This window comes from Cnephaeus nilssonii, assembly GCF_951640355.1.
Source record: "Cnephaeus nilssonii genome assembly, chromosome: 24".
In the NCBI taxonomy this organism is placed as follows: domain Eukaryota; kingdom Metazoa; phylum Chordata; class Mammalia; order Chiroptera; family Vespertilionidae; genus Cnephaeus; species Cnephaeus nilssonii.
In genome coordinates, this window is record NC_137095.1 from 6431017 (window position 1) to 6454381 (window position 23365).

General features: G+C 40.7%; 1 protein-coding gene across 1 annotated transcript in view; it reads right to left on the reverse strand.

Annotated features, from left to right (window-relative positions):
- Window positions 1-23365, reverse strand: part of SEC11A (SEC11 homolog A, signal peptidase complex subunit) — a 31006-nt gene that overhangs the window by 2160 nt on the left and 5481 nt on the right. Inside the window, exons 2-4 of the mRNA XM_079764176.1 lie at window positions 16967-17076; window positions 11170-11319; window positions 5519-5638 (exon numbers count right to left, since the gene is read on the reverse strand). Coding sequence (XP_079620302.1) covers window positions 5519-5638; window positions 11170-11319; window positions 16967-17076 — 380 coding nt within the window. The remainder of the gene's footprint in view (window positions 1-5518; window positions 5639-11169; window positions 11320-16966; window positions 17077-23365) is intronic.

A 23365-nucleotide genomic window follows, 5' to 3' on the forward strand; every position in this document is an offset into this window, starting at 1 on the left:
TATATTTTTTAAAAATGCAGATCAGCCTAGTCAGTGTGGCCCAGTGGTTGAGCATCAACCTATGAACCAGGAGGTCATGGTTCGATTCCAGGTCAGGGCATGTGCCTGGGTTGCAGGCTCGATCCCAGTAGGGGGTGTGCAGGAGGCAGCCAATCATTGATGTTTCTATCTCTCTCACTTCCTTTCTCTAAAATCAAAGAAAACATTAAAAAATGCAGATCACTGTATCTTTTCCAGATTTACTGAGTCAGAGCATCTCTGGAAGGTGGGCCCTAATGACGTCTCTGCACACTGAAGTGCAAGAAGCATGCTCTAGCACATGACATGCATGGAACAGACGTGGTGGCAAATATGATCCCCTCCGAGGGCCCTCACTTTAGTTCCCGCCCCCGGGATGAGCTCTAAGAGCTGAAAATAACAGTCAGTACAGAATGGCACTGCTAAGCTAGGAGGGGAGAGAGAGGTTCTCTGTATTTTTAATGCACAATATTTTCTCTTTAATGTAACAACTCTTTAATGTAATCTCTTGTGTCTCATTTACAACACCTTCATGAAAGCAACAGCTTTCCGTAAAGATAAATCACCTAATTTAAGAATGTAAAGGCAAATGCCTGACGGTACAATGCAGATTAAAAGCAATAAAAGCATCTGTAATTTCTATGAAGACAGGATCAGGCTGCTAATTCTGACCTGATGATCAGTCAGCAACCATTCTCATGGGTAGAGACTTTCGCTGTTCCCTCCTTACAGTCATACTGATGCTCAAACCACCACAACCTTTGGCTCCCAGTAATCACATCGTCTTGCCTGGCAGTTTTCCATGGACACATTCCTTCCCCTAAGGTTGGTTTCTCTTTGCCACCCTGAGTGAAATGGAAGCACCTTGATCTTTAGGAGTCAAAGAACCCAACCTAAGATAGCATATGACAGGCAGTCCAAAGTCAAACAAAGGACTTCATGATCCGTATCCCTCCGTGAACAGGGACAGCAAAGAGTGCACAATGCTATCAGGAGTCACTTTCAGTTCAAATCAGATGCGCTTTTTTCCTCCCTGCACAGATGAAGTCTGCTAAAGCAGAGTTGGTAAAAAGCACAAGAAAGTGAACCAAATGCCACCCACGAGGCCACCTCCAACACCAGCCTGTGCCGAGTCACCAGCTAGAAGGCAGGGCGTGAAGATATGGAAGTCCTGGGTGCTCTGGGATCAAAGTGCTGCTGATCCCAGGAAGCAGCCTCAGAAGGAAGAAGTACCTGCTAAGGTTGGGTCAGAAGAGACTTTGTCAGGTGCCACAAGGGATCTATATCTGGGAAGTCTGGACTACCATAGCTGACTTAAAAAGGTTCATTGTTGCTACCCTAAAATGATCTGTTTCAAGTTAAATATAGATTATATTTCAAAAGCCTCATCCATGAAACTGAGTTCAGCCAACAGAGAGCTCAATTACTCTGCTCCTTCCTTATATTTTTATTCCTCTTTTCTTTTATATTTTTATTGATTTGAGAGGAAGGGAGAGGGAAAGAGAGAAACATCCATGATGAGAGAGAATCACTGATCAGCTGCCTCCTGCACGCCCCCTACTGGGGATTGAGACCACAACCTGGGCATGTGCCCTTGACCAGAATCGAACCCAGGACCTTTCAGTCTGCAGGCCGATGCTCTATCCACTGAGCCAAACCTGCTATGGCTATTCCTCTTTTCAATGTCAAGATTTCTCTATTCCCTGACCCACCAGCTCTCTCTTGCTCCTGTTGTTGTTAACTCTTCTTTGAGTCCTCTCGTGGTTTTCAACTCCCTCCCTGAATTTAGGAAGAATCAACCCTATTAAATTCCTAGTTGGTTCAATATTAATTTCTTTTTTTTTTTTTGTTAACCCTCACCCAACAATATTTTTTCCACTGATTTTTAGATGGAGTGGAAGGAAGGGGGAGAGAAGAGAGAGAGAAACATCAATGTGAAAGACACATTGATTGGTTGTCTCCTGCACAGGGACCCAGCCTGCAACCGAGGCACATGCCCTGGATTGGAATGGAACCCAGGACCCTTCAGTTGGTGGGCCGACACTCTAACCACTGGGCCAAACTGGCTAGGCTGGTTTCATTTTCTAAAATTGTTTTTACTACGTTACAACCTGAATGAACCTTGAAAACATTATGCTACGTGAAAGAAGCCAGACATAAAAGGCTGCCTAGTGTAAGATTAAGACTCTATTTATAAAAATGTCCAGAACAGGGGACCCTTCTCCCCCTCCCCACGTGGGAGTCTGTACTTGTTCTTTAATAAATCTCCACCTTTGCTATTAAAAAAAAAAAAAAGTCCAGAACAGGCAAACCATAGAGACAAAAAGATTAGTGGTTGCCAGGGGCTGCAGGGAAAAGGGGATTGGGAGTGACTGCAAATGAGTAGAGTTTTCCTTCTGGGTGTGGAAACGTTCTGGAATTAGACAGTGGTGATGGCTGTGCACACCTTGTGAATATAATGAAACCCAATGAATTGTACACTTTAAAATGATGAATTTTATATCCCAACTAGAGGCCCGATGCACGAAATTCGTGCAAGGGGCTTGGACCTTGCAGCCTCCACAGCCCCGGCCGGCCCTCGCAGCCCTAGCTTCGTCCAGAACAGTGGTTCTCAACCTTTCTAATGCCGCGGCCCTTTAATACAGTTCCTCATGTTGTGGTGACCCCCAACCATAAAATTATTTTCGTTGCTACTTCATAACTGTAATTTTGCTACTGTTATGAATCGTAATGTAAATATCTGTGTTTTCCGATGGTCTCAGGTGACCCCTGTGAAAGGGGTTGCGACCCACATGTTGAGAACCACTAGCAGGGTTGCCTAAGACCATCGGAAAACACAGATATTTACGTTACGATTCATAACAGTAGCAAAATTACAGTTATGAAGTAGCAACAAAAATAATTTTATGGTTGGGTGTCACCACAACATGAGGAACTGTATTAAAGGGTCGTGGCATTAGAAAGGTTGAGAACCACTGGTCCAGAGGTTGTCCAGACCATCGTTCTGCTGTTCAGTCTAATTAGCATACTAGCTCTTTATTATATAGGATATATGGATTATAGCTCAACGTTTTTTAAACTTGTTTTATTCTGGGTGTTGGGCTTCAGTGTAAAATTTTTTTAGTGTGCAGGCAGCTGTTTGAAAAAAATATTGTTCTTAACGCATAACGACATTTGTACCACAGTTACAGAATGATCTGTGAGAAAGCTCTAGCCTCAAGGTCTGGGTACAGTCTGACGGTGAAATATCAGTTTAGGGTTTTATAAACACAATTTCCACAAAAGGAGGTGATATGCCCCCTTAAGTGTCAAGGTAAGTGGTGGCATAATCAATGGAAAGTGAATTTGTGTAGTTAAGATCCTGTGCCCAGCTGTTCATGCCTCACGGAAAGTTACTCACTTCAGAGAGTACCGGGCTATTTCATTTATTTTATTAAAGCCACAGAGAGGTCTGTATCTTCAATGTTGGGATTTTAGAAATAACATAGTGTATAGTTTAGGTAGGATGATGCATCTTTTACGCAAACAGGGGCCCAAGTGAGGAGACAGAACTGCATTAAGCACCTAACGATGAAGACCCAGATAAAGGAACACTGTCATACTCGTAGGAGCACAAATAAAACACTGTGACAAAATTTATCAAAAGCCTTATGCATCACCTCTGAGAATTGACTATGAAGAAATGGCCGAAACCGGTTTGGCTCAGTGGATAGAGCGTCGGCCTGCGGACTGAAGGGTCCCAGGTTCGATTCCGGTCGGGGGCATGTGCCTTGGTTGTGGGCACATCCCCAGTGGGGGGTGTGCGGGAGGCAGCTGATCGAGGTTTCTCTCTCATCGATGTTTCTAACTCTCTATCCCTCTCTCTTCCTCTCTGTAAAAAATCAATAAAATATATTAAAAAAAAAAAAAGACTCAAAGAGGTTGATGAGTGTGAATAACCATAATAGCAGCATCTTGGGAGCAGAGAGAGACGGGGACAATGATTTCTCAGAAACACGGATGATCATATTTGGATGGTAAAGGCACGTCTGGCTCTCCATGGGGAATGAAGCTCCCTTGAACTGGCGGCATGCGCAGAAAGCCCCCAGCACTGCGGGGCACAAAGCACGTGGTGCTTATTCTGATCAGATCTCTCTTCCCCAAACTGAGCAACCTCATGCTGTCACTGAGGCAGCTTTCACTTAATAACTCGCACTTAATTCTCTACGGGACCCGAGCTCCTCAGTGTGGTGGCCTGTTCGATAGAGCAGCGATTTTCAACCCATGTGCTGCAAGAATTTTAAAAACATGCATTCCCTGACTATTTAGTCAGAGGCATTGACCTCTTTGCCTTTAGGTTGTCAAAATGAAAAAAGCCAACGATTCATTCCTAGCGAATGAGTCAATATTATACCTATTTTTTGTCAGATTGGCAAGAAATAAGATGTGTTTTTTGGTGTGCCGCAGAATTCTATTGATTCTATTGTTTTTTGGTGTGCCACAGAATTCTATTGTGTGTGCTGTGAGGTGGAAAAGGGTGAAAACCGCTGCGCTAGAGGAACCACTCTGAGTTCACACTGTCCGTCCCAGGTGAGAGGAGCAGGTGCTCTCACGGCGGTCAGTGTCACGTGGCATCTGAACGCTGAGAGCCAGCAGCTACCCATTTCAGAGCTGTTATGCCTGTAATTCCGGTGCGATGGTTAAGAAAGTGGGCTGCGAGGTCATCCGGCCACTTACCACCAGGGTGACCTCAGATAAGCAACTTCACTGGCCCGTGTTTCCTCATCTACAGAATGGAAATGTTAGGGTTGGTCTGAGGTTAAAAAAGGTAATACTTGCAAAGCACTTAGAATGAATCGCTGGCACATAGTAAGCCCTAATAAATGTCAGTTATTGTTAATATTATTAAAAACATGAAGGTAGTTACAATCCCATACTTCCTCATACCAATCACTTACAATTCCTGTCCTCCACTGATTTGTTCTCCTGTTAAAATCTGAAATAAACAGGCTTAATATAACTTTTAAATCTCATTTGACCTCAATAATTTCAAGACCAAAAATAAAACAGTATGGTGTAAATTAATATGAACAAGTTAATTTAGACGAACGCTTTAAGTTGCTGATTCAGTAGATACTTAAGAAATGTAAGTTTCATGAAGTGGGATTAAAACTGCTGGGGATCCCCAGAGCCCAGCAGAGTACAAACATGGGAGTCCCTGGGTGGTGCCCAATAACATTTCTTGACTGGAGTAAACAAATGAATTTTTAACACCGACACTCCAATTCGTCATCTCATCACTAATGTTCTATTCTTTTACTGCCCCCCATTCCCGCCCCTCTGGAGCGTATACCTGAAGCTTTAAATGCATTTAAGAAGCCTACCTTTTCAGAGGATACAAGGTGATTTGAAAGAACCAGGACCCAACCATTATGTCAACTGTGTAGGATCAGCGATACGATTGAGGGGGCCAAGTTTCAAGAGACATGAAAAACTTAGCAAGTGCTCCCTCTATACTTACCCCCTCGCTCTCCCCACAACATCTTTTTTCTCTAGCCAATGTTGTCCTTGTTTATAGAGGCCTCGGTCATCAACCGCATTATTGTCTCCTTTGGTTAAAAACTTGATATGTCCATTTTGCCTTAAAAGAATAAGAGAAAACCAAGTCATCAAATACCTTGATGTCATTTCAAAGCGTAAAATTTGCTCTTGTTAACCAAAAATTCCTGTGGAACTGTGGTATTTTAATCACCATTCCCAAGATCAAAAAGAATTATTTATTTAGCTAAAAGGATGTTCATAGCCGTGTAGTTTATAATTCGGAAAAACTGGAAACAAGCTAAAAGTTTAACATTCAGGAGTTGAAATACTAAGCAAGCATTAAGGACAATGTTACAGAAGACTAATGCATTGAAGATCATACAAACTCTATTAAGTGTAGAAAAGATTATAAAATAGTATGTGCAGAATAATCTCATTTTTATATTAAAACAAAGACAAACCACCAATTTTTTTAAAAATACACAGAGCAAAAGAACACATTAAACTACCCTACAGGCAAAATGAAGGTTATATGAAACTACAGAATGACCCAGTTTATTTAACCAATAAATTGTGAAGAACAAAATGTTGGAAAAGGAATTTACATATTAAATAAAAGACACTATAAAGCCATATCAACCAATTTCAACTGAGGACCTTTATCTGAATCTGGATTCAAACTGTTAAAAAAAGCTCACTGATTATAGTTCATAAATATTTACTAAAATATTTACCTATTACATGACGTGTTACCTATGATTTGATTCAAAATAATACATGCAGGATAGGGGGGAAAGTGTTAGTGTAGGTGGGACAGAATTAGCCATAGATTAGTAATTATTGGGCCCTAGCTGGTTTGGCTCAGTGGATAGAGTCCTGGGTTCAATTCAGGCCAAGGGCAAATGCCCAGGTTTCGGGCTCGATCCCCACTAGGGGGCGTGCAGGAGGCAGCCAATCAGTGATTCTCTCTCATCATCAATGTTTCTATCTCTCCCTCTTCCTTCCGCTCTCAAATCAATAAAACTATATTAAAAAAAAATTATTGGGACTGGGTGACAGGCTTTTGGGAGTTCACTGTACTGTTTTGTCTACTTTTATGCATGTTAGAAATTCTCCATATTTAAAAAAAAGAGCAAAAACAACAGTACTTACTTAATCAGAAACTTACTAGTTTAATTCTTCTGAAGAACCATGTGGGCCTGGCCAGTGTGGCTCAATTGTTGAGCATTGATCTATGACCAGGAGATCATGGTTCGAACCCCAGTAAGGGGCCTGCAGGAGGCAGCCAATCAATGATTCTCTCTCATCATTGATGTTTCTATCTCTCTCCCACTCTTCCTTCCTCTCTGAAATCAATAAAAATTATTAAAATAAAATAAAGAATCATGAGGTTTCTAGTAACTTTACATTTTAACTGAAAGCAAAGTACATTTTACAGTTGATAAAAACCATCTTAAAATTAGTTCAAGTGAGTCTGGGTTAGCCATCATACTAGAAAGAAGAAAATTAGCTCCAGACTCCTACTGACTAGTATTCACTGAGATGCTAAGCCAGAAACTGGCTCACTAGACACTAAATCTGCAGATGAAACTAAATTGGGAGGCGTTGCAAACACCACAAACAGCGAGGTGCAAACAGTCCCATTAAAAATGAGGTTCCAATGAGAAAAAATGCAAATATATGCAGAGAAAAATAACGTGCAGCTGACAACTCTGTAAAGGAAAGAACGTCTGAAAAATGCTGGAGGGTAAAAGAGGACAGGTGCAAGCATGGATGCCAGGAGCTGCAGGAAGCGAGTCAATTCAACCATGAAGATAGCAACAACACCGAGGCAGAAAAGTAAAACCAAATAGGAGAGGATGATTGGGAAATGGGAAACTTCCCAGGAAAGGAAAGGGATGCTACGGGAGAGGTGGGTTATTTCCAAATACTTGATTTGCCAACCAACCAACCCACCAAGCAGACCCAATCTTCTCCGCCTCTGCCCAGGGCCCTGACACAGTCAGGAGAGACCACTATAGCTGCTCGCAAAACGATAGTCTCCTTCCTCTACTTAACAGTGTAACCAATATTCTCTGGTGGCAACCAGCTCCTATTAGATGGACCCCAGTACCTCACAACTCACAGGCCCAAAATACTGGCCGATGATACACTAATATCAGATTTTCCCCCTTGCTAGTACAGGGACCAAATATTTAACATTACCCACCTCTAAGGAGTGCAACACACTTGCAATTTAATTTAACCATCGTAATGCTGTGATGTTAGGAAGGAGGAAATAATCACTTATTAGAAAGTTAAAGATAGCCCTAGCCAGCTTGGTTCAGTGGATAGAGCGTCAGCCTGCGGACTGAAGGGTCCCAGGTTCGATTTCGGCCAAGGGCAAATGCCTGGGTTGCGGGCTTGATCCCCAGTAGGGGGTGTGCAGGCGGCAGCCGATCAATGATTCTCTCTCATCATTGATGTTTCTATCTCTCTCTCCTTCTCCCTTCCTCTCTGAAATCAATAAAGAAATATATTAAAGAAAGAGAAAAAAAAGAAAGTTAAACTATGCAAATGTGGCCCTAGCCGGTTTGGCTCAGTGGATAGGTGGTTGGCCTGTGGACTGAGGGGGTCTCAGGTTCGATTCCGGTCAAGGGCAAATGCCCAGGTTGTGGGCTCAATCCCCAGTGGGGGGCATGCTGGAGGAAGCCGATCAATGATCCTCTCTCATCATTGATGTTTCTATCTCTCTCTCCCTCTCCTTTCCTCTCTGAAATCAATAAAAATATATTAAAAAACAAAACAAAAAAATTATGCAGTGTATTTATAAAACAAAAAGAGGTTTACCCCAAATTTAACATTATCTCTGGGTGCTAGGATTACATGTGATTTTGTTTTCTGTATTTTCCAATTTACACAACATCATATATAACAATACACAGGTAATAAGAATGTTCATAAGATGGAGATACATGAAAAGAGAGCTTTATATGCTATTCACAGATTTGCAAAGGCACCTTACAGAAGAAGCAGTAGGAGGAGAAAGGGAGGAATAAACAGAAGAGAGAGGTCAGTTGAACAATTCCTACCTCTAGTCTTCTCAAAGCTCAGGATGTTATTGCTTCTGAAAGAAATGAACAACAGTGCAAAAACCAGCCTGAAAACACCCAGGACAGATCGACTACACAAGACTTAATCCATTTTGTTTGTCATTGGGTCCTATATTTAAGAACAATGCTAATACCATTAAATCAGATGATTATTACAACCAGGTATTTTAGTCTCCGTGAAACAAAGAAGGAAACGGGAAATTTTAGAATATTAATAGCATCTGCTTTTTAAACAGTCGTGCAAGTTGAAGGCATCTCAAGAGTTGGAAAGAAATCACCAAACCGCCCAGATTATACAGTACCACACATCATAACATATTCAAAAATCTGATAAAAATTACTTTTAAGGTCGGCCTGTGTGGCTCAGTGGTTCAGTGGCAACCTAAAACTAGGAGGTCACAGTTGGATTCCCAGTCAGGACACATGCCTGGATTGTGGGCTCCATCCCCAGAAGGGGGCATGCAGGAGGCAACGGGTCCATGATTGTCTCTCATCATTGATGTTTCTCTCTCTCTCTCTCTCTCCCTCTCCCTTCCTCTCTGAAATCAATAAAAATAAGTGTTGTTTTTTTTTAAATTACTTTTAAAATTTAAGGAATCTGTAGTTGATATAACATCTGTCAATGAACTTGCCCTAAAACAAGATGAACTGTTTTAAAATTTAAAATCTCACTGGAAAAAGGAGACATATGTAATACTATATGTAATACTTTAAACAATAAAGAAGTAAAAAAAAATTTTCACTGGATTTCAAAGGATCACACATAAAAATGGGCAGTATTTGCTCTACCTAAAGCAGGGCCTCGGTTTAAATTGATTTTCTCTGATAAACTCTGGGGAAAGGTGGTTCAGCTTTGTCCACAACAGGCAGTGCTGAGAACAAACACCCCAAACCCAATTGAAGAATCTGGAAAATACTACCCATACTGAATAAACCTTTGCAATTCCAAAATAAATTCCAAAAAAATGTAGTTAGTCCTTCCTTGTTAATAGAATGCCATATAAAAATTATCTCTTTCAAAATACATACTCGATTCTGAAAAAAGAGCAGTCAGATCTCTATTCTATAGTGAAGAAAACTCTTCTAAACTGGGATGTTTATGGGGATTTGCAAAAATCAACAACCGACAGTTGCTTCGTCTTTAGGTGGAGAAGATCAACTATGCTGGAGGGTGATCAAATAAGAATATTTATTTATGGCTTCCTCATACTCAAGAACCTACATTACCTTCACCATTTCACTTCCCCTCTGTGCATCCTCCAGGACAACCTTCTTTTTTTAAAAAAAAAATATATATTTTATTGATTTTTTACAGAGAGGAAGGGAGAGGCATAGAGAGTTAGAAACATCGATGAGAGCGAAACATCGATCAGCTGCCTCCTGCACACCTCCTACTGGGGATGTGCCCGCAACCAAGGTACATGCCCTTGACCGGAATCGAACCTGGGACCTTTCAGTCTGCAGGCCGACGCTCTATCCACCGAGCCAAACCGGTTAGGGCCAGGACAACCTTCTTTTTCCTTAATTTCTTTCTTTCCTAGCCTTCTCAAAGTTTTCCTTAACTAGAAATACCACAGATTTAAAGGCTTAGAACTCAGAGACCTCATCAAGCACTTTCCTAAAACTCTCTGTATTACAGATCAGGAAACTGAGACCCAGAGGTGAAATATTTGCTCATTCTTATGCTCTCCCTCAACCCCACGTGACTCTAAAGGTTTTACATACGTCCTTTTTAATTAAAAAATGCAAGTATCTACATTTAAAAGAGTAACTTAGATTTTAGAAATTTTCTATGGAATTTGGAAAAGTTGTATATTTACTCTTATTTGAAATGCCTTGTAGACTGCCTTAAATTTTTTTTTTTAAAGATTGGGGCTTCCTCATTGATTATACCAGAAGATTCTATTTGGGATTAACCTTTATGTCATTTGGGGGAGGGGATTATGTACATCTCAAACACACACACACACACACACACACACACACACACACACACACACAGCAACAGTACACTGTTCATGTGGCCTTTGTCTATCACGTGGACAACTGATGTCACAAAAAATGGCAACTGTGTTCCTCTATCCCCTCTGAGGCTCAGGGACCGTTCCAGAAGACAGGGAAATGTGAGATTATAAGAGCTGATCATGAGGGGTGAAGTGTTAGGCAAAACGATTTCTGGGGCTTGAGTGACCAATGCCATTTTAAGCAAGTTGCTCATAGTGACCGCCAGGCCTGTATCATCTGAAAGGAATGTTCTTATGTAGACAAATAGGCCCATTAAGTTGTTTACTGCTTTGAAACATACAGGGCTACTGATCTGGTTGGGAACCAAGAAAAACCTTCAGGGAAATAAATGAGTTAATAACTAACAATTTCGTTTTCAAATATTCACCAAGCCTTCAGACATCCATAAAAATGAATTGAAAGTAGGACCTAAGAGTTTCCACCCTGTTTTAACCTTTGGGCTATCAAAATTAAATACTGTAAACACCAAAACATAAAAATATTTTCAAACAAAAAATATATAGTTTGCACATACTTTTCATGAATCTTCAAGACTCGATGAACTATAGGAATCTCTCTTCCTTCTATTCTAAAAACAACAATTTCTCCCACTCGTATGGGATCTTCAACTCGATTTGTTAGAAAGAGAAGATCTCCTCTATGAAATGCAGGTTCCATGCTGCCACTGGGAGGGACAGAAGAATACAATAGCAAAGAGAAAATCTGAGATTAAGTTTACTTTCAAAATTAGATATTCAACAAAATAATCTCAAATATCACCTTTGAAATATACTCAATACCTTAACAAATATATTGACAATACAAATGTATATTGTTCTGAAAATATGGTTTCCTCACACTAAGGAGTTATACTAAAGGTTTCTTTAGTTGCTAACATTTATTAACTACTTCCATTTCAAGCATTACTATTCAAAGGAGCTGAAATCTTTGAAAAGGGCAATGCTACTGATTCTTTAACCTTTTAAAATTTCAAGTGACAAACAGAATGAACTTTATAATCACTGCTCTTATCCTCACTTCTTCTGAAAACAATAAACATATTCAAATATTCAAATGAGAACTGGATCATCTTCTCCTGCCATTTATAAAGTTACAGACCAAGATGACCTTATGATAGCAAACCACGAAGAAGGAAGAAGAGCTCAAGGCAGAGAACAGTCCGTTACAGAGATAATGCTTGTGGTATCAATTTATTTATTTTTAAAAGAAAAACAAGAGAGGAAACCAAGGACAAGAAAAGAGACTTTTGCCTAAGAATTTCAGAAATGAGCCAAGTATTCAATTCCATGGTAATTAGCGAGGACAAACTTCTCCTCTCTCATCTGTTCTACCCTATACCAAGTGCTTCAAAGGTCATAAGATAGGTGCAGTCATTAAGGAACCTTTTCTATGAGGAAGAAGGCAATCAGTATGATTTTCAGAAACTCAAGCTCCAGTTTGTCATCATAATACTATATTTAATAAGAAGAAAATGGATAGACAGGGGATAAAAATGAAGACAGTCTTCTGTCGGAAGACTCTGGACTCTACAGAAGGAGAAAGACTGAGGCTTAGAGAGGCCTGAAGTTACACATCAAGGAAATGATAAAGGAGAGATAGGAACCAAGGGAGTCCAACGAAATCCACTCTCACTGTGCCAAACTGCCTCCGAGCCACTCTAGAATTTTAAGCAGCAAGTATCGTAATAATATTTGCATTTAAGAACCATCGCTTCAGAAGCTTTGGATATACACAAGCCATTCAAATATTTATTGAATTAATAAGTAGAATGGATGAGAAGGTAGATTTGGAGACCGGTTGTCCAAGCTATTACTTATAATTGAACATTTTGCAAATATTAAAAGTTTTATTTTAAAAATAGACACAGGAGAATATGGGTGAAAATACAGAGAAAATGATGTATATACAGAATTACCTCAATGATATAACAAATAATACGTGAAAAAAGAGACCAGAGTGTTAACAATTATATCCCATAACTATGGGTGACTCAGTTTCATCTTGATTTGTGTGTGTATGTTTTCAACATTTCATATAATGAAAATATACTAACTTTTTTACTGATTAAAAAGCAGTTTTTTTAAAGGTCACTGCAACAGCCCAGGCTGCTGAGGAGGAAATGATGAGGGCTTGAAATAGCACAGCAGCAGGGGGAAGACTATAAAGGGTAGAACACAGATCGGGAAAAGAACAAACTTGATGGCCAACTGGATATGACAGAATGACTCCTAGGTTTTAACACTGGCAACTGAGTAGATGACAGAGATAGTCACAGAAAAATGAGGAAAAAGGACAGGGTTGTGAGAAAAGATGAACTTCCCTTTTCATTACATGGGGTTCCAGGTGCCTGGTTAACGTGCAGGTGCAAATGTCCAGTGTGAGGTGAAAACAGTCTAGATACCAGGGAGAGAGGTAGATGAGAGAGAAACAGATTTAAAAGTTCAGCTATAGATGACAATTAAACAGACGAAAGTGTGCAGTGAGAGGACCATTAGAGAAAGAAACCAGGGGAGTCCTGGCTGGGTGGCACAGCTGGTTGGAGCATCAACCTGTCCACCGAAAGGTGTGCGTTCAATTCCCAGTCAGGGCACATACTAGGTTGCTGGTCTGATCCCTGTTTGTGTGTGTGTGTGTGCGTGTGTGTGTGTGTGTGTGGCAACTGATCAATGTTTCTCTCTTCCTTGCTGTCTAAAATCAGTAAAAATATATTCTCAGGTGAGGATTTAAAAAAAAAAAATAGAAACCAGGGGAAACTTTTATTTATTTTTATTACATTTTTGTTAATTTTAAAATAGAGAGGAGAGGGAAAGAGAGAGAGAGAGAGAAATCGATTTGTTGTTCCATTTATTCATTTATCCATTGGATGATTCTTGTATGTGCCCTGATCAGGAATAGAACTCACAACCTTGCCATATTGGGATGATGCTCTAACCCAGTGGTCAGCAAACCACGGCTCACGAGCCACAGTTTGCTGCTCTGTTGACTAATGAGTTTGCCGACGACCGCTCTAACCAATTGAGTTACCCGGCCAGGGCCAGGGAAAACGTTTTAAACATTAAACAAATTATTAGTAACCTTCTTAATATTATTTGATTAAACTATACTTTTAAATTTAATCATTAATCATAATTTTATAAGACATTACATATAAATTACTGAAATAATTTAAAATTGGCTTCAGCTCTGTAAAGAGAAAAGTTTTGAATGTTCCCTGAAACGTCAGTTAATAAAATAAATAAGAAGTATTTGTCTTTATCTCTAATGGCTTCACAAAGAGCTTAAAAGTGGATTCTCAGTTGGCCTGAGCCTTCTGAGGCCTATTTGGTTCAGGTAAAAATTCTATTCCTTACAGTAACATGAAACCCTGGCTAGGCCACCCAATCACATGGATTGCCTTTCTCTAATGACTGCTCCTTCCAGTCCTGACCAGATTCTCTTCTAAAATAACTTGGTCTCTTTTAATTTCTTCTTTTTTTAATATGTTTTTATTGATTTTAGAAAGAGAGGAAGGGAGAGGGAGAGAGAGATAGAAACATTAATGATGAGAGAGAATCATTGATCAGCTGCCTCCTGCATGCGCCTACTGGGTATTGAGCCTGCAACCCGGGCATGTGCCCTTACTGGGAATCAAATCGGTAACCTCTTGGTTCTTGGGTCGACACTCAACCAGTGAGCCACACTGGACAGGCTAATTTCTTAATTCCACATTAGCAATCAGAAAAGTTTAGTATATACATAACCTAGGTACCAAATAACTTATCTAACCACAAGTCCCTACTGATTACAAATTTTCCAGCGATAGCAAAACTGGCTATTTTCAGAACCACCAATAAGCAAGTCCTCAGTCATTCGATTGTCTTTATTTATTTATTTTTAAAATCTATTTTTATTGATTTCAGAGAGGAAGGGAGAGGGAGAGAGAGATGGAGACATCAATGATGAGAGAGAATCATTGATCGGCTGTCTCCTGCACGCCCCCTATTGGGGATTGAGCCTGCAACCTGGGCATGTGCCATTGGTCAGAATCGAACCTGGGACCCTTTGTTCCGCAGGCTGATGCTCTATCCACTGAGCAAAACTGGCTAGGGCTCAATTGTCTTTAAACATCTCCAATGAAGGAAACTCCATCTGAAGTAATTCCAGAAGAGTATCCATAGGTGCCTCCCTGGACCCTCTCTCCACACCTGTTCCCCACAGAGCCAATTAGTGTGGCTTCCCCTTCTGTCAGTGTTTGGACATTGCACCAAGCGAAGCTCTCCCTGAATCCAGGACTGTCTGGGAACTTCGGGCCACATGATTTTAGAATTGGAAAGGTCTTCTGACATCATCTAGGTCCGTGGTCGGAAAACTGCGGCTCGTGAGCCACATGTGGCTCTTTGGCCCCTTGAGGGTGGCTCTTCCACAAAATACCACGGCCTGGGCGAGTCTATTTTGAAGAAATGGCGTTAGAAGAAGTTTAAGTTTAAAAAATTTGGCTCTCAAGCCGAGACCGGTTTGGCTCAGTGGATAGAGCGTCGGCCTGTGGACTCAGGGGTCCCGGGTTCGATTCCTGTCGGGGGCATGTGCCTTGGTTGCGGGCACATCCCCAGTGGGGGGTGTGCAGGAGGCAGCTGATCGATGTTTCTCTCTCATCGATGTTTCTAACTCTATCCCTCTCTCTTCCTCTCTGTAAAAAATCAATAAAATATATTTAAAAAAAAATATTTGGCTCTCAAAAGAAATTTCAATCGTTGTACTGTTGATATTTGGCTCTGTTGATTAATGAGTTTGCCGACCACTGGTCTAGGTCCATCCTTCAGTTCATAGATGAAACTTTGGTTCAGTGATTAAGTGCCTTGCCCAATGGTGTAGTCCAGGGGTCCTCAAACTTTTTAAACACGGGGCCAGTTCACTGTCCCTCAGACCGTTGGAGGACCGGACTATAGTTTAAAAAAAAACTATGAACAAATTCCTATGCACACTGCACATATCTTATTTTGAAGTAAAAAAACAAAACGGCAAAAACACCCGCATGTGGCCCGCGGGCCGTAGTTTGAGGACGCCTGGTGTAGTCAGACAATGAAAGAGACAGAGATCCAATTCTCTATACTTTCCCAGCTAATAAAACCCATACATTTCTGTGGAGCTCTAAAGTTAGTTGCATTTGATTATTAACAAAAACAGAACTAAGGTCAAGTAAGACACTGGAGACCCAGTGCTTCCAACCACTTGTTGCTGGAAGTATATCCTATACCAGTGATCGCCAACTGGTGGTCCGTGAGGTCCGAAGGGTTGGCGACCACTGTCCTATACGACAATGAAGGAGTAAATTGCATCTTTTTGAGAGTAATGTTCTATTAACTAGACTCTAGATAATGATTCAGTTTATGTTTGTACTCCATTATCTCCAGAAAAGACTTGGAGACCTTTTATAATTAAGCCCAAAATAAGACAGAACCATAATGACTCAATTAAGTAACCAAGTGGTAATTCTCCAAAAATGAGTAAGTTAAGTTTTAAAGCACTAACATTAGGAATATAAGGAGGGAGAAGAAGTACAGTGACAAACAGAGAGAAAATTCAGTACTATTTGTCACTTTAAGAGATGGCACTAGTAGCCCGGCCAGCGTGGCGAAGTGGCTGAACACTGACCTATGGATCAGGAGGGTGTGGTTCGATTCCCGGTCAGGGCACATGCCTGGGTTGCGGGCTCAATCCCCAGTGTGGGGCCTGCAGGAGGCAGCCAATCAATGATTTTCTCTCATCATTGTTGTTTCTATCTCTCTCTCCCTTTCCCTTCCTCTCTGAAATCAATAAAAATATACTTTTTTAAAAAAGAGATGGCATTAGTATATTCAAGATTCCTGAAATCTATTTAGAAGTGATATTTAAAGGTCAGCAGGAAACATGGAAATAATTAGTAGGATGCTTCTGCACCGACAATGAGAACATGCTGCAGAAAAACAATTTCTTTGGAGATGATACATAATCTAGCAAACTAACAACTAAATACCAGCTTAATGTATCAAAGTGGAGAGCAAGAAGACAGAAGAACTTCAGGAAAATGAAGTACATTGAAACACTTTCTTAAGAGACGTGCTGAAAATAAAGCTCACATAGTAAATGTTTTGTAGAGAGGTCAGAAGCCCTTTGGGGTCTGAATATGAAGTGTCTAACATGTTGAGAATGTCTCACAATTGAGACACAGTAACTAATTTTCTCCCAGGCCCTCTTCTGGGAAGGAGTAGTTTCTAGAGGAATGATACAACAATTATTCAATGTCTCAATGTTTCTCCCAAGCAATGCCATGCCTTGGAAAGAAAAATTATTACCTGAGCACCACCACAATTGGACTTTCACTTCCAGTTATGACCATTAGCCCCTTCCAGATCATTAGTGCTGAGGAGACAATCATTCCAAAATTTAGGACTTGATAATACAGCTGTAAGAACAAAGGAGAAGAGATTAGATCTATGATTATCCCCTCCCAGGAAAGTACTGAGACTAGTATCAATTGAAAGGTTTCAAGTAGCACCATTACAGCAGCTAAAGTTCCGAGAATCTTTAAAACTCTGTAATATACAATCAGCCTTCTCTCTCTCACCCCAAGTACCTTACTCCATTTACTAAAATAGGTTACATTTATATAACTTATTATTTTCAGAACCTTTCACATAAGTTATTTCATTTGTACTTTCACAATCTTTCAGCTTAAATCCAATCACATTCATGATACATACCAGCCAACAGTGACAAACTGGTTCTTTTGAACTCTAGCACTCTGTTGTATACAATATTTATCCCTTGATAATCATGGACTGTTCAATGACATTTAATCCCACCCCCCATCTTACAGTTGAGGAAATTTAGTCTCAGAGGAGAGGAAGTGACTTCACCAAAGTCATACAACTTGTCAGTCACATAGTTAGGATTTGAAGGCCAGCCTTCTTTCTTTCTTAATACATTTGCACTACTTGACAAATTGTAAAATCCTATGACTTGAATAAGCAGACGCAATACTAGAGAGGCATTATAAATGAGGGAAATAATCTGAGCTGATTGTGTTGGTGTAAGACTGCCTAATGGGTAAAAGGAGAGAGGATGACTGGACGCCATGGCAGATGGTTCAAGAAATGAAAAGATGGTGCTGGAGAGTCCTGGGAGAATCTGAATAAGCATATTATTAAGCTCAGATTATAGACAACCTTGAATGTACCATTGAAAATGTGAACCTGAAAAGACATTCATAAGATGCTTTCAAGTGAAAAAACAAAAATATGTACAATGTAAGTTCCCTTTTGTTATTTTTAAAATATATGTGGCATGTGAACAATCCATAAGACAACTGTTCTAGTCCAAAAATCCAGTATCGTGGAAATAAACATGGGAGACTGTTCTAGATTTAAAATAACTAAAGAGATATAACTGAGGACAGAATATTCAGCAAAATAAAAGTGATGGTACCTTTCAATACTATCATTTAACAGGCCATAATCTGAAAGTTGTGTATTGTTCATTTATCTATTATAGTTATCAAACATATCAATTATATTTCTATTCTTGTAAGAGATGTCTGAAGTTCAACATATAGGATATTTTCATAGAAGTCAGACTTCCTGCAATTTTAAGCAAAGACAGTAGTGACCATGGAAGCAAAATGTGTCAGAGCTACAAAATAGCAGTTGACCTGCTCTGGGTGGCATTGCTCAGTGGTTAGAGCGCTGGCCCGTGCACCCAAGGACTGTGGTTCAATTCTGGTCAAGGGCACTCAAGGGCATGTACTACCTGGGTTGCAGGTCTGATCTCTGGCCCGGGTCAGGGTGCGTGTGGGAGGCAAACCAATTGAAGTGTCACATCGATATATGTCTCCCCCCCCCCCCCCCCCGCCACCTCCCTTTCAGTCTCTCTAAAAACCATTGGAAAAAATATCCTCACTCCTATGGTGAGGATAAAAAAAATAAAATTAAACTAGCAGTTGGCCTAAAGTCTTATCTTAGGCCCTCAAACTAACAGACTCATAACCCATAACCACAATTTCCCTGCCTTCTAACTCACAGAAGAAGTGATCAGAAACTAGGGTATTGGAGGCAGGCACACTGACAGCAGCAAAATGTAAAACTGAGGGCACTGGCAAAACAGAAGCATGTTCAGACCAGACACTGTTATCATGGCCCAATAAAGTCACTGCTTGTCCCAGTGAGAACCTTCAATGATAGTGACAACAACAAAAATCCTGAATAGTCCAAACAGGCAGAATATCAGTAACAGTAACACAAGTCTCATTTAAAAAAATCCGTTAGACTGTTTTACAATCTGACAAATGAAAACATATCTATTCATTACACAGGTACAGTAGCTTCATTCATAATAGCCTCACATTGGTAAAAACAAACAAACAAATGTCCATCAACAGATGAATACACTGCAATATTTCCACACACTAGGATACTGTTCAGGAAGAGAAAGAATGAACTACTGATACATACAACACAGATGAATCTCAAAAATATGTTTAGGTCAAGATGGAGTAACAGGGACCAGTTACCTCCCTTCCTGAAATAACTAAGGAACTGGACAAAATAGATGAAACAAAGGGTCTCAGACATTGAACATGTGACTGCATCCACGTAGCGCAGGACTGTGATTGCTTGGAAAGGAGAAACTTGCCCCAACTGACAGACTAGAGAGTTTCTAGAACACGGGCAAAGGGGAATGCAGACAGAGCCTGGAAGTCTCCTTGACTTGAGGAGAAAGAACTGGGAGTTGAGGAGGCAAAGGGAGCTAGAGACCCGGGGCAGGATGGAAATGAGCGCTACACAAAGGTCTGCAGAGGGTCTCTGCTCAAGTCCTTGGCAGAAAGACAACCAGCGACGATCAGCACATGCCTCTGAAGGAATTACCAAGGATGCAAAAGAACCACCCAAAAGGGGCAGATGGAACAATTCTCAGCGTTCATATGGGACAGGAATAGCTTGAGCTCTTGAAATAACAGTAGACTTCTTGAAAGTACAAAGAAAAAAAACTATCAACCTAAAATTCTATACCCGGAGAAATTTCTTTCAAAAATGAAGACAATGCCCTGGCCAGTTCTGCTCAGTGGATAGAGCATTGGCCTGTGGACTGAAGGGTTCCAGGTTCAATTCTGGTCAAGGGCACGTACTTCTGTTGCAGGCTTGATCAATTCCCCGCCCTGCTCAGGTGCATGTGGAAGGCAACCAATTGATGTCTCGCTCTCTCTCCCCCCACCCTTCCACTCTCTCTAAAAATCAATGGGAAAATATCCTCAGGTGAGGATTAACAAACAAACAAACAAAAAGAAAGGCAAGGGGGGATGAGTGTGGGATAGAAGGGGTCAATGGGGGGAAGGCATCTATAATATTTTCAAAATAGAGATTAAAAAAAAAAGAAAAAGGAAGGCAAGCCCTCGTCAGTATGGCTCAGTTAGTTGGGTGTTGTCCTGTGCATCGAAAGGTAGTGGGTACGATTCCTAGTCAGGGCACAAACCCAGGTTTCAGGCTTGATCACAGGTACAAAGCATGAAGGAGGCAACAGATCTACGGTTCCCTCTCATATCAATGTTTCTCTCTCGCTCTACCCTTCTTCCTCTCTGTCTAAAAATCAATAAAAAACCTTTTTTAAAGAATAGAGACATGCCTAGCCAGCATGGCTCAGTGGTTGAGCGTTGACCTATGAACCAGGAGGTCACAGTTCGATTCCAGGTCAGGGCACATGACTGAGTTGTAGGCTCGATTTCCAGTGGGGGGTGTGCAGGAGGCAGCCAATCAATGATTCTGTCTCATCATTGATGTTACTCTCTCTCCCTCTTTGGAATCAATAAAAGCATATTAAAAAAAAAAAAAGAATGGAGACAAAATTAAACCTTTTCCAAAGGCACAAAAACTCAAATATAATTCATCACGAGCACACCTACATTACGAAAAAACCTTTTTTAAAAGTCCTCCAAGCAAAAAGAAAATACCAAATGAAATCTGGGTTTACACACAGAAATGAAGTACACTAGATATAGTATATGTTGGTAAACATATATTTTTTTATTTAAAATTTGTGAGGGCAAAAAAATAAAAAATTAAAAGGTTGTGGGAGATACCTAAAGTAGTACACAGAGGGAATTTTAAAGCAATAAAGGCCTCAAATTATATGTTGTGTTTTTGTTTACACTCAGTTCAAATATTTTGTAATTTCCCTTGCGATTCTCCTTTGACCTATGGGTTATTTAGAAATACACTGTTTAATTTACAAATATTTGTAGCTTTCCCAAAGTAAACTTCTACCTTAAAACACTAGGAAAAGCAAATGAAACCTAAAGTAACTCACAGAAAAGAAATACTGTTAAAAAAAGAAGAGAGCCGAAACCGGTTTGGCTCAGTGGATAGAGCGTCGGCCTGCGGACTCAAGGGTCCCAGGTTCGATTCCGGTCAAGGGCATGTACCTTGGTTGCGGGCACATCCCCGGTAGGGGGTGTGCAGGAGGCAGCTGGTCGATGTTTCTCTCTCATCGATGTTTCTGGCTCTCTATCCCTCTCCCTTCCTCTCTGTGAAAAATCAATAAAATATATTAAAAAAGAAAAAAGAAGAAAGCCCTAGCCAGTTTGGCTCAGTGGACAGAGCGTTGGCCTATGGACCAAAGGGTCCTGGGTTCGATTCCAGTCAAGGGCACATACCTCGGTTGCAGACTCCCAGCCCTGGTCAAGGGCATGCGGGCGGCAACCAATCAATGTGTCTCACATCTGTGCTTCTCTGTCTCTCCCTCTTCCTTCCACTCTCTCTAAAACTCAATAGAAAAAATATCCTTGAGTGAGGAAAAAAAAAGAGAAATAGTGAAACAAAAGACAGAAAACAAAAAGAAAAACAATCAAACAAAAAATGGGCACTCTGGCCGAAACCAGTTTGGCTCAGTGGATAGAGCGTCGGCCTGCAGACTGAAGGGTCCCAGGTTCGATTCTGGTCAAGGGCATGTACCTTGGTTGCGGGCACGTCCCCTGTGGGGGGTGTGCAGGAGGAGCTGATTGATGTTCTCTCTCATCAATGTTTCTGGCTCTCTATCCCTCTCCCTTCCTTCCTCTTTGTAAAAAATCAATAAAATATATTTTTTAAAAAAAGGGCACTCTGAGTTCAATTAGCCAGACTAATCAGGAAAAAAGAGAGAGAAGATATAAATTACTAATATCAGGCCAGCCAGCTCAGTTGGTTAGAGTGTCATTCCAATACACCAAGGTTGCAGGTTCAATTCCTTGTCAGGGCACATACAAGAATCAACCAATAAGTGCATAAATAAGTGGAACAACAAATCGATGTTTCTCTCTTTCTCTCTCTCTAAAATAAAATAAGAAAAGAATGTAACTGTTTAAAGAAATTACTAATATCAGGAAGGAATGAGAGAGGTGACATCACTAGAGTAACTACATATTAATTTGTATTGAAATACAATTATTAAAAGGGTATTATCAATAGTATACCGATATATTACCAACTCCTTGAGACAAGCTAACAAAGCTCACTGAAGAAAAAATAGATAAACTGAATAGACCTGTATTTATTAAAGAAATGGGACCTATAGTTTAAAAACCTCCCCACAAGGAAGAACACCAGGCTCAGATGGCATTCACTGGTGAATTCTATCAAGCATTTAATGAAAAAAGAAAAAAAAATCGTAACAATTCTACACCAACTCTTCCAGAAAATTGCAGAAGGAATACTTCCCAATTCATTCTAAGATTCCTTTCTTCTGAGTGATACAAATGGCCTTTTGAAGACAGTATGGCACCAGCGAGCCACCAACAGCACTTTGTGGGGTTGGGACAATGTCTAATGCCCTCCAGTATGTGGTAAATGCTCTGAATCAGCAACCAATCTATGGGTTATTTCTTCTACAGCAGGATTCACTAGTCTGGAATTGAAGGGTGAGAAGAAGAGTGACTTCTGTCACCCATCTGTACAACTTCGGGTTGTATGGGTTTAAAGGTTTTCATTCCCAAGGGAGATGCCCTTCGACCAGGAGACATGCCCACTCCATTAGACTGAATGTTGAGATTGCCACCTGACGTCTTTGGGCTCCTCGTGCCAGTGAACCAAATGCAGAGGCCAGGGGGTTATTTATCGGCCAGGGTAATTGGTCCTGACCATCAGAGAAAAGTAATGAGGGACGTATAACTGGAATACAGAGAATCCTCTGAGAGAAAACAACAATCCCATTCAAGCAGGACAACTCATGACATTAACCCTTTAGTAATGGGGTCATAGAGGTTGGGGCACTCCACTGGGCAAGATATTATGACCAACTTCGGTTCTTGCTGAGGGGGAAAGGAAGATGCAATGATTAACGGAAGAAAAACATACAGCTATGACCATGCGGCCAAATACAAAAACAAGGAATAGCTGCATATTAGACAGAAGCATAATTTTGCTTTTCTCTTTATTTGAAAAGTTAAATATGATTAAGAGGTGTGCATAGCCTGGCTGGCAAGGCTCAGTGGTTGAGCATTGCCCTATGAACCAGGAGGTCATGGTTCGATTCCCGGTCAGGGCACATGCCCAGGTTGCAGGCTTGATCCCCAGTGTGGGGCTTGCAGGAGGCAGGTGATCAATGACTATCATTGATATTTCTATCTTTCTCTCCCTCTCCTTTCCTCTCTAGAATCAATAAAATTATATTTTGGAGCCCTAACCGGTTTGGCTCAGTGGATAGAACGTTGGCCTGCGGACTGGGGGATC